Genomic DNA, 12,625 nt, shown 5'->3' with positions numbered 1-12,625 from the left:
CCTGGGGGGTCGGAGGGGTCCAATTAAGCACAAAGGCTGATTTGCAGGTGAAATAGATGGCACACTCGGCTTTGTGGCCATTGTCCCGCGCTCATGCCTCTCTGCCAGATGGCCTCTGCAAATCCTCTCCAGTTGACTCAGCCTTTGAAATGCAACTCTGATTTAGCCTCTTTAATGGGTTAATTTGACAGTCATATCTCATAATGACGTTTATCATCGTACTGTAAGCCTGACAACAAAATACTGCCCAGAAAATGTGATTATACTTCAAAACTCATATTGTCAACTTACAATATATTAGATTTTTCCCCCCCTGGTACTTTAGAGGGACACTTTTATTATTTGCTTATGTGATATTAGGTTATATATGCAGTGGTGCAAAGTCAACATAAGAAAGAATGTAATTTAGATCATGGAAAACTGCAGAGGAGCAGTGAAATACCAATAATATCAAGGAGGCTATATTATGTTATATTATATTATATTATATTATATTATATTATATTATATTATATTATATTATATTATATATATATTATGCCCAGCGGCTGGTTGATGGTTTCAACAGTCTAGATCAGTTTACTCTCAAGATGATGATGACATTTTATGACTAATAATAATTGGTTTTCAAATCTAAACAGCGATATAAATTGTATTGTGTGAAACAGGGTTAGGCTATTTGACACAGCTAGAGGGTTGAGCAAGCTGAAACTCACCGCATGGATTTTCTTGTTCTAAAACAAGGCTCTCTGGGACCAGCTGTCAGAGTGACAGTGATATGTGTTGTCACAGAGGAGAGCTACTGGTATAAACACACATTATTTTCGTTTTTTTTCCCCTAACATGATCTTATGAAGCGGTGGTTTTCTACCTCAAGCTCACTATACGCCGCTGGCGCCAGTACACAAACTCTTGTAACACAAACAAGCTCTGTGCTATAGATCTTGAAGTTGGGTATTGATCGTGGAAAGATAACTGACATATTTTGCTGGAGTAGAACTGCTACTTGGGTCAAATTTCAAGTAAAATTTGGATAGTGAGCAGTTACCCAGTTTGGTGATGGCGTTTGCAGAGAATCGGAGGAATTATCTGCCCAAAGTTTGGGGATCATCCCTCCCATTTCAATGCTATTCATAAACTTGTTTGAATTATTGTGTTTCACTGGGAATGGGAAGTCTGGCTTTGTTCCCTGTAGGCATAGCTGAAAATATAAATTAAATTCACTACCGAGGGTAATAATACAAAGAGGCAAAACATATAGAATAGAAATACATATTTATTCAATATTCTCAAAATGCTTGTGCTGAGAAAATATGAATAGCTATCAAAAAAGCATAAACAACATAAACAAATGTGTTTTAATTTGACACTATCAATGAACGAAAATGCAAAGAAATTATAGATGTGTCCATAAATAAAAAATATAAATAATATAAAATGAAATAAAATAAAATAAAATAAGAAATAATTAAACCACTGACATCGATAGAATTAACTAACACATCATACATATAAAAAAATTAACAAAAACGCAAAGAAATTAAATAGACGTGTCCATAAATAAAATAAAATAAGGAATAATTAAACCACTGACATTGACAGAATTAACTTCACAAATAACAAACATATACATATTGAAAAAAGTAATATAAAGTTCCATTGGTGCAGTGAGTTCTTGGTCTAGTAGTCCATAGTAATTTTAAAATACAAATATTCCGTGTGCCATATAGTTCATCTTATTGTTTTGCATGGAGCTGCTTCACTGGAACTCGTGAGAAGAGGGTTTAGGATCTTGGTTTCTGATGTTCTTCTCCTCTTTACGAAGAAATCTGTAAAGAAAAATAGGAACGAAAGTGTTAATTTCACCACTTAATGTAATGTAACAGGCTAAATACAAGTGATTGGCGCCATTGAATCTAAAATCTCAATGTGAACCTTTTGACTTGGGCTTTACCTGTAATCTGTGCATTGTTTTGGGGCTTGGCTGCCTGTTTGTTGAGCGTCCTCTTCCTCCGGACGGGGGTCACCTCACCGGGGGGGACCAACTTGAGTGTGTTGGACACGCTGGAGCAGTTCTCCTGGCTGATCTCCACCAGACAAGTCGCGGTCTCCTCGCTGCCGTGCAGCCGGCTGCGGCCGCTCAGACCGATGCCGCCGTCCTCCGTGTTTGACCCGAGGCCGACGAGAGTGCGGTCCTGGTAGAGAGCGGCAGCAGAACACGCAGGCGTTTCCTCCCACTGGTACCGGCCGGGCAGAGGGGTGTCCGTGCGGAAGTCGAAGTTCCAGCGCCGGCTGTCCTGCTCCGAGATGTCCCGCAGCTTCTGCTTCAGGTCTTGGCTCAGCTGCTCGTGGTCCACCGGGTCAAAGAGTCTCGTGCACGCTGCGTCTCTGCGTCGCATGATGGCACTCATGGCTTCTCCTTTTACAGTCCTGTTGTTGTTTTCGGAGATCAGGAAAATGTTCTTATCTCCTCTGGTGGGAACTGGTGGTCTCTCTGTCCCAGTGGGTCTCTGATGGCCACAGTGGGACGAGGTCTATTTAAATGTCACAGGTCACACACTGGCCTGTTTGTATACAATAGGCAGAGCCTGCTGATTGGCTGCACGCTGGTGTGTTTGTATACAATAGGCAGAGCCTGCTGATTGGCTGCAGGCAGCTCCTCTCTATACAATAGGCAGAGCCTGCCGATTGGCTGCAGGCACCTCCTCTTTGTATAGCCTGAAGAGTCATTCATGTTGTGATAAAAGCCATTGAAACCATTGTTAGAGGCTAAGTTTGTGGTTTCATTTGAGAGTCTTGAGCTGTGAAATCACTTCCCTTAACAAGTTGGATCAACACTGTCATGTCGACCATAATTGTAACACATTGGCGTTGGACACAAAGTGCCCACTTTGTCTGCTGCAAATAGCAATCACTTTAACCTCTATTACTATCACACACTTCATGAATTGATGTCAAATACAAGGAGTGCCTTTTGTTACAACCTACCCTGCTGCCTGTTACAACCTACCCTGCTGCCTCTTACAACCTACCCTGCTGCCTGTTACAACCTACCCTGCAGCCTGTTACAACCTACCCTACTGCCTGTTACAACCTACCCTGCTGCCTGTTACAACCTACCCTGCTGCCTGTTACAACCTACCCTACTGCCTCTTACAACCTACCCTGCTGCCTGTTACAACCTACCCTGCTGCCTCTTACAACCTACCCTGCTGCCTGTTACAACCTACCCTGCTGCCTCTTACAACCTACCCTGCTGCCTGTTACAACCTACCCTGCAGCCTGTTACAACCTACCCTACTGCCTGTTACAACCTACCCTGCAGCCTGTTACAACCTACCCTGCTGCCTGTTACAACCTACCCTGCTGCCTGTTACAACCTACCCTGCTGCCTGTTACAACCTACCCTGCTGCCTGTTACAACCTACCCTGCTGCCTGTTACAACCTACCCTGCTGCCTGTTACAACCTACCCTGCTGCCTGTTACAACCTACCCTGCTGCCGGGGTGAGTTGTAACATGGGGTGAGTTGTAACAGTAATAGCAAAGAAGCCAAAGTTAAGCCCACATCATACATAACAGCTCTAATGAACAATGTAGGACTTTAAAGAACATGACAGCCAGTCACTTTCAGTGTGTGTGTGTGTGTGTGTGTGTGTGTGTGTGTGTGTGTGTGTTTGACTCTTTAAAAACACTGATCCTTTCAAAATGAACCATTTTAACATCTCTTAACTACACATGCACATGTTTTTGTTGTTTTTGACCAAAAAATAACTGACATCTCAGTTAATCCCCCCCACCCACATAAACTAACACTTTTGTCAACGGTGTTACAACTATCCCCGCCCCTGTCATCCATTATATTTCTAGCTGTTGTAGAATGGTGGTTTGAGGTTAGCATGGATGGGATTACTTATTACTGTTCAATCTAATACACGGGTTCCCAAGTACCACTATGTATCACTGTGGAAACTTCACTCATGGCTTTAAAACTGAGCCAGCCAGACCAGCAGGCGGAGCCCGGTGGACCACCAGTGTTTTGGGAGCCACTGATCTTATAATAGATGTTATCATTTTAACTTCAATGATATCAGTGTTACTCAAAATATAAACTTGCTTAAAGAAAATACTTTCTTACCTCAAAATAAGTTTTTATGGCTGTAAAAATCCAAATTTTTGTGCCATAAAACTGCACATGTAAGAGGAGGAAGGAAGTGGGTGTGTACAGTAGTGATCCCTGATTGGTGGAAATTATGCTGTTACAACTAACCCCACATTACAACCATCCCGGTCTCCCCTATTCTATAAATTTAGGAGGCTATGACAGAATTTTGAAAATTGATCTAGCCTAATCATTTTTGATAGTTTATTGTGGTAAAGGTAAGAGCAGACAAACATGATTATATGATTAATATTCTTTATTTATATTATTTTTGCAAACAGGTCTAGATTGTGGCAGTTACATTCCTGTTGAGTTTCTGATTGAAAAATGAGTTAAGGAGCCAGACTCTCCTGAGTGCGGCTCAGCCGCGGCAGGGGAGCAGTGATTAGTCGGCAAAGTCACTACAGGCATTTAAAGTGTTGCCAAAATGAGACTGAAGGTTGCTCTGTGGTCCAAAATGAAAAGCAGCAAATCAGCAGCTTGCATGCAGTTATATTCCAAATAGGTCACATACAGCAATTCAAAAATCCTCAAATAACTTCCTTTTTTTTAAGAATTAAAATTGTTCACTTAGCCTCATAGACTTATAGGCTAGCCTAGAAATGTAGATTTATTTTTTTACTGTTCCCAAATTTCTATATTTCCATTTCTATTTGGTTACATTCATTCCATGTTATTTCGATTTGATTCACAACGCTTCACTTCACATGGTCATTTTCATATGAATAAAAAAAATATATATAAGTGTGAATACATGATTGATTAAGCCACTTGGCCACACAAATGGCTTGACAGCCAAATATGGAAAGCAGTCGACATAATTACAGTAGGCTATGTGACCAATAAAGCAAAAGTCTGGTTTGAAATTCATCAGCTTTTCGCATTGACTGACTCTTAGTTGTAGGCTAAATATCGCTAAGAGAATCCCTATTTTCAGCTGTCCTAGTCACAGACTATAAGCAGAATGAGTGCGGGGGCAGAGGGGGGCGACCGCCCCAGGGCCCACGGAAATCGTGTGTTGAGACCAAAGAGATTTTCAACATCACTAGACTAGCAGCACATTGAAAGGGTAGTCATAGCTCAAAACTACATGATTTGATTTCCGTGACAATAACATTTTCCATTACAATTGATCTTTTTGTGATTTTACCTTTTATATTTTTTGTCTTCCGACTATTGATGTGACCGCTACGCTGCAAATACCCACACTAAGTCACATTCCTCATATGCTTGCTTTCATCATTCAGGGAATTTGTTCAAAATGAAAAATTTAATGCAAGGGGATGAGGGACGGTTGCTCCCGCAATTCAGGACAACCTACAGATTTACATAATATGGTTCAATATATAGTTCAAAATGTTTCTTGGGAGAGCGCGCCTTCCACTCCCCCAGAGGCAACTTTTCTCCATCTAATAACCTCAGTATTTTTAGAGCCTTAGTCACAGTCGACACCCTGTGATCATAGCGCCAGCAGATATCAGCACCCAGGGGAGGGATAGGCTGTGAAAATCTATAATTAATGGCAACTCTACATTGCCTAAGTCATACAGAGCATATACAGTCACCCCGAGAAATAATAATTCCTTTATTCACATTATCAGATGTCAGAGTGACATTGTCGTCTATAATCCTTTGACATTCTGTTGAACTTATTTTGTACTTGACAGCATGTCACATTTAATGTTTTATTCCTATCGATTGAGCCTCTCATGAACCGTATTTATATATTGATCCAGTCACCTCAGTTCTAACCTTACTTGTCTTCTGGATCAGTTAAATGAACGTGTCATGAACATGCCTTCATTCATTTAATGACAATATCTTAAGAACCATTTATGAATACATTTCACAAGTATTATTGTGCATTAATATGAAACAATAAATAATGGAACCTGGGCATCCAGGTAGTGCAGTGGTAGATTCCCTGCCTACACGAGGGTCGCAGGTTCAAGACCTCATTACCTCCCACTTGGTTGGGCGTCCATACAGGCACAATTGCTGTGTCTGCGGGTGGGAAGACGGATTAATGGTATGAGTGCTGGTTGCTGCACTGGCGCCTCCTCTGGTCGGTCGGGGGGCCTGTTGGTGGGGGGGGGGGGGGGACTCGGGGGAGTGTACCACCTGGTACAGTGCCCAGTACAAGGCTGTGTGAGGTGGGACGTCCCGTGCTGCAGGGCTGGACCAGATCTTCACCACCAAGGAGCACATCACCAACAAGATGCGAGTTGTGGTCCTCCCCAAGGCAGAAGGTGAGCATTCAGCCCTATATCAGCTCCACACTGGAGGCCCTGATGGAGCCGACCAGCCGGGATGTCCCAGGAGGGGTTTCGTATCTTCTTCAGGGAAGATGGAGACATGAGCAAGGACACACTCAACAAATGCACCAATGAGACTGTGCTGGAGCACATGGAGAAGATCAGCATGCTGGGCTTCCACCCGGTGAAGATTTCATTTTTCTGTTTTTAATGAGCAACATTTCATGATTCCTTAGATGCCAATGCACCTGTCGTAACTCAAAAGTATGATGAACACACATCGCCGCCAGTACAATTTAATTCTAATGCTTTTTCTTTGCCTTTTTGAGATGCAAGTCTTTCATTGGACAGCAGGAGGCCACGGTGCTGATGAGAGTGGTGTGCAGTCGCTGACCAACATGCAAAGTCGTGGCGCTCAGCTCAGCCTGCGATTGGCCGGAGAGAGGACCACACCTTTTGACCACTTCCTGATGGCTCCAACGGTTCACCTGAAGCCTTGTAGCCCTCAGGTCAGGTACAGGTGGAGGAGAGAGCGTTAAACCATGCAGGAGAGACAAGACACACCTCTGGTAAGTATCACAGTCTTGCATTTTCTCCTGTCGATAAAAGTGTTAAGATGTTTTCCATTAAGCTAAAATATGTATTGTGCATGACAAATGTTAAGTTAAGTTAAGTTATCTAGTGTGTTTCCATTGGAATGAGCAGGCTCCCACCTGTGTTGTATATCCAAGGTGAATGCTGTAAGGGTCACGGCAGGACAGGTGATGAAAATGAACAGAATGCATCAAAATCAATTTGACCATCTACATTTTAATTGTAATCGCGTTGTTGAGCTTTTTAACTTGTTAACTTTTAACTTTTTAACTTGTAGACAGGCAGCTGTGTGTTTTTGGACTTTCCTAAACCCGTCATAACTCAAACATACAGGTGTATTTGAGATATTTCTTTACTAATATTACAAATGTAAATGGGCATTGTATAAACATTGCTCCCCGAAAAGTAATTCATTATTAGTGACATCCTTACATTGTCCAATTGTAGCTTATATTAGTGGCCGCCAGTTTATATGTGCATTGCAACGTTCTACCTCTTTTTTGCTACTCAAAGTTGAAGATTTGTTCATTTCTAAAAGGGTTCTATTTTTAAAAAGTGGTTCTATATGGAACCCCAAAGGGTTCTATCATGTTTAAAAAGTGGTTCTATATAGAACCCCGAAATGGTTCTATAATGTTTAAAAAGTGGTTATTCTACATAGAACCCAGAAATGGTTCTATACAACCCCAAGGGTTCTTTTAAATGAACCATCTGAAATGGTTCTACATAGAACCATTTGAGGGTTCCAAATACGTACCAAGCTATAGAACCCTTAAAGGTTCCATATAGAACCACTTCTTCTAAGAGTGAGGTTGGAATTTTAAACCTTATTTGTACAATTTTGGCCCTCTTTATATCAGTTTCCAGCAAGGTGTTACAAGGTGTTTGTGTCAGTACGTTCACCGATATTTCTTTCTTTCCTGCAAAGTTACTGGGGGTTGTTAGGATGTTGCAAAATGTTACGATCCGGACAAATCTTCACTCTTAAAGATCGTGTCATTTTCAAAGACTTTCTCCCTCACTCTCTAAGAATATCATAAAAGTTTTATGGAGGAATCAATGGATTTGCCTCCAAGCTGTAGACCAGTGGGGCTTGCAATGCCTCTGCAGTTGTACACACACACACACACACACACACACACACACACACACACACACACACACACACACACACACACACACACACACACACACACACACACACACACACACACACACACACACACACACACACACACACACACACACACACACACACACAGTCTCAAGCAATCCCAGATCATCCTCTATTCATCTAGACAAAACACCTCTGGTCATGCAAGACGTCAAGGCAGAGAGATCGTGAGACAGCTGGACAGACCAACAGACAGACAGACAAGCAGACGGATAAGCAGACAGACAGACAGACAGACAGACAAGCAGAGAGACAGACAGACAGTCAGACAGACAGACAGACAGACAGACAAGCAGAGAGACAGACAGACAGACAGACAGACAGACAGACAGACAGACAGACAGACAGACAGACAAACAGACAAGCAGAGAGACAGACAGACAGTCAGACAGACAGACAGACAGACAGACAGACAGACAAGCAGAGAGACAGACAGTCAGACAGACAGACAGACAGACAGACAGGCAGGCAGGCAGACAAGCAGAGAGACGGACGGACGGACGGACGGACGGACGGACGGACACACACACACACACACACACACACACACACACACACACACACACACACACACACACACACACACACACACACACACACAGCTGGATGTCCCTTTCTCTGCCTTTGCATGCAAATGCACCTGTTTGCATGGGGAATGATCTTGTCCCTCACATCCAGACCTGCAGGCAAATCAAGTGTCCCACAGAGGACTGCAGCCTCTGCATTACAACACATTACTAAACACTAAGTGACTACTTGCCATAAACGAGTGGGCATGTTAACCGTTTGACCACCACTTGTGTGTCAACTGTATTCCTTATCCATGTACATCTTACTAAGTGAACAGAGAGGCCAAGCGGACACTGTATATTGTCAGAGAAATACACTATGCAAAAAAACAAATGCATTGCATGCATCACTATCAAGAAACACACGAGTGGTTAATAAAACCAAGGATAATCATTATCAATAATGGATAATTATATGTTGTTGTTGTTTTTAATGAATGAATGAATGAATGAATGAATGAATGACTTTTTAATTGTTTTGTCATGTAGAGATGAAAGGATATGAAAATTTGATTTCATATCACGATTATAGTGACCAAAATTATCACGGTTATCAGTGTTATCACGGTACTGTTAAAATGCGCTGAAAATGTTCAAAAAGTACTAACAGACTCACTGAAATCATTTCTCCAAGGCTGCGCGTTTGCATCTGGGAGACGGTTGCCAACTTTGAAAAAAAAAAACGGTTATCATTTCATCCCTAGTGTCATGCCTAGGCCTACATTGTATGCCCAGCCTGCATGGGCTTACAAGACGATGCCATTAATTTATGCAAAGTCAGGTCCATAGTGCAGTATAGGCTTGTGCAATTGAGCAACATCAACAACAACAACAAAAACAACAACAGCAGCTTACTGTTGAGCCTCGTAAAGTAGGGGATCCCATCATAGTCCTTTGAAATGTATACATACATTTTAGCTTGAGACTGATTTTTTTTGTATAGTGTTAGAAACTCTTTGAATAGTTGATCATCGTTATCATCATCGTCATCATCATCATTAATTTCAAATAATTGTTTAGCGAGTATACATGTATTATTTATATTGCAAAATATGTAACTAATTACTAAGTTATAGAAAAACACAGCTTCTCAACAATGGTGCAATATACCTTATTGCCACAGTGTCAGAAAGTTTTTGTTTTCCCAGTTCCAAGTAGAAACCTTGTCTGTTTGAATGAGGATCGTTTTGTCGGGGGAAGGCGTGTGGTGTTCTGAGCCAAATGTCAGGGAGGAAGCCATTTGCATGAGAGGCGAGAATGAAAATGCTGCCAACTTTGCATTGACCAAAAGTTTTTTTAAGAACCTTCGCAGCTGTCGAGGGACGAGAGCGCGGCGAGCTAAATGTGCGCCGCAGAAAAGTACATTGTGTCCTGTGTGCGCTGTGCTCATCTGTTTACAGGGGACACTCCATCCACAGACGCGATGCCTGCGATGTGGGGACACACTGCAGTGGTCAGAGGAGCACAGGTGTGTGTGTGTGTGTGTGTGTGTGTGTGTGTGTGTGTGTGAGAGAGAGAGAGAGAGAGAGGGAGAGAGAGAGAGAAACATGTAAAGCAGTGGTTCCCAACCTTAGGGCCGCAGCCCTAAGTGGGGTTGCCTGGAATTCAAATAGGGTCACCTGAAATTTCGTTTTTTTTTCTCTCGCTCTTTTTCTTTTTAACACCACACACAATTTAAAACTAGCAAAGATGATTAGGGTCACTTGCGATTTTTTATTTTATTTTTTAGTTCTGAGTTTAAAGTGAAAGTGATCATCGCTAAGATTTCAGTTGTGTTCTCTTGGGTGACACCTATGGCGATGAGTGGTCATTGCAGGTGAGATCCAAACAGCGTCAATGGGCTCACTATCAGATAGATAGTGACTTTAATTATTATAATTTTTGAGATGAAAATGTTTGAGATTATAACTTTAAATCAGGATTCTGAGAATAAAGTCAGAATTCTCAGATTAAAGTCAGAATTCTGAGGGGGAAAAGAAGCAAACTGTTACATGTGACATCAGTGACAACGTCACTGACAATATTATTGACGGTGTACCGGAATTTGAATTTCTAGGGTCCCTAGATTTTTGTGACGTCAAAATCGGGTCACAAGGCAAAAAAGGTTGGGAACCCCTGATGTAAAGGACACACACACAACCCTTCAGTATGTGTTGCCTCCTTGCAGTGCGCTGCTGGGCTGCTCGTGCTGCTCTCCTCTGGAGGAGACAGTGTGACTGTGTGTTGCCTCCTTGCAGTGCGCTGCTGGGCTGCTCGTGCTGCTCTCCTCTGGAGGAGACAGTGACTGTGTGTTGCCTCCTTGCAGTGCGCTGCTGGGCTGCTCGTGCTGCTCTCCTCTGGAGGACACAGTGGAGAGTGTGGCCAGAGGCCTGGGAGGCAGGATGAAGAGGGACAGAGAGAGTCACTGGGCCAAAGGAAGAGTGGGCGACATCGACTTCACCGGGTGCAGTCGGACAAGAGGGAAGGTGGGACCTTCACCATAGCATGCTGTATCTCACCTTGATATCCTGGATTTGAGCATTTTAGAAAATACAAGATTTTCAGTCTTAAAAGCATAGCCAGACCTTTTTTTTTAAAGCCCCCATGGAATGAACAGCCATTACTTTTATTTCCTGGAAAACAGAGTATCTTTAATGGTGACATCATAGCTGCATTAGTAGGGATAAATATTAATTTCTAACCAATAAAATTTAACAATTGCACCCCTCCCATCAAACAAAATTGCCTTTCTCTCCCTGACTCATATTCCAGTGCTTATTAGATTTTTGAATACCTCACTGCATAATGTCCCGCCCCAACATCCTGTTTCAACAGGAAATGCCTCAAATCAAGGAAGTAAAGATGCAATTTCATGGAATGGGGAATGGAATAGTTGACATGATACCAACTTGTTTGCCTGTTAGTTTGTGAGGGTGCGCAGCAACACGGACCCGGTGCAGATCTACCAGATGCTGACAGAGCAGTGGGGCCTCTCTCCTCCACACCTGGTGGTGGCGCTGGTGGGAGGAGATGAGCTGGCTCAGATGAAGCCCTGGCTCCGGGACACCGTGAGGAAAGGGCTTGTGAAGGCCGCACAGAGCACAGGTAGGGATTCGAATGTTTTTCTACAAGACGTTATACTCAATTGGGGGGGAAATGGTGGGAAAATCAGAAAAAAAAAATTCTATGTAGTTGGGAAAATAATGTTATGGTTAAATGCATGGTAGAGACTGGTAGAGACTCAATTCGTATGTTTTGTTTTGTCCACCAGGAGCGTGGATTTTAACCAATGGCCTTCGCTTCGGCATCACCAAGCACTTGGGCCAGGCGGTGCGAGACCACTCCCTGGCTAGCACCTCCTCTAAAGTCCGTGTGGTGGCCATCGGTATCGCACCCTGGAACATGATCGACAACCGAGAGGCGCTGCTGACCGCCAAGGTTTCTGTCCCGACACAATCACTCACTCGCACAGCTGATCGAAAACAAACTGCTGATGGCTTCTTCCACATCAGCATGTGATTGATCTTCCACATTGTGTGTGTGCTGTCCTGTACTATATCTTCTCAAGGTGGACGAACCTGCAACGTACGAGCCACAGGACTTGCCCCATGGCTCGGTCTACTCGCTGGACTGCCACCACTCCCATTTTGTCCTGGTGGAGGAGGAGCCCAACAGACCCGGAGCAACCAGTGAAATGAGGGTCAAGCTGCTGAAGCACATCTCTCTCCAGCGCACCGGCTATGGGGGTATAGAGCATCTATATTATTATATATATATTATTTATTATTTATTATATATATATAATTATATATATATATATCTATATTGTATTGACCATCTGTTTTATTGGCTTATTGCTGATCAAATGTCAAAATAAACTGCGAGATGCAACA

The 12,625-nt window shown here is 42.8% G+C and overlaps 1 protein-coding gene across 1 annotated transcript in view; it reads left to right on the top strand.

The window, feature by feature from the left end:
- Positions 1-6,945: 6,945 nt before the first annotated feature.
- Positions 6,946-12,625, top strand: part of trpm5 (transient receptor potential cation channel, subfamily M, member 5) — a 30,248-nt gene continuing 24,568 nt past the window's right edge. The window contains exons 1-6 of the mRNA XM_083653110.1: positions 6,946-6,985; positions 10,154-10,221; positions 11,059-11,218; positions 11,657-11,837; positions 12,004-12,170; positions 12,301-12,478. Of these exons, the coding sequence (XP_083509236.1) occupies positions 6,959-6,985; positions 10,154-10,221; positions 11,059-11,218; positions 11,657-11,837; positions 12,004-12,170; positions 12,301-12,478 (781 nt within the window). The 5' untranslated portion in view covers positions 6,946-6,958. The remainder of the gene's footprint in view (positions 6,986-10,153; positions 10,222-11,058; positions 11,219-11,656; positions 11,838-12,003; positions 12,171-12,300; positions 12,479-12,625) is intronic.

This window comes from Poromitra crassiceps (assembly GCF_964638095.1).
Source record: "Poromitra crassiceps genome assembly, chromosome: 16".
NCBI lineage: Eukaryota > Metazoa > Chordata > Actinopteri > Beryciformes > Melamphaidae > Poromitra > Poromitra crassiceps.
This window is presented reverse-complemented; position numbering and strand designations above follow the sequence as displayed.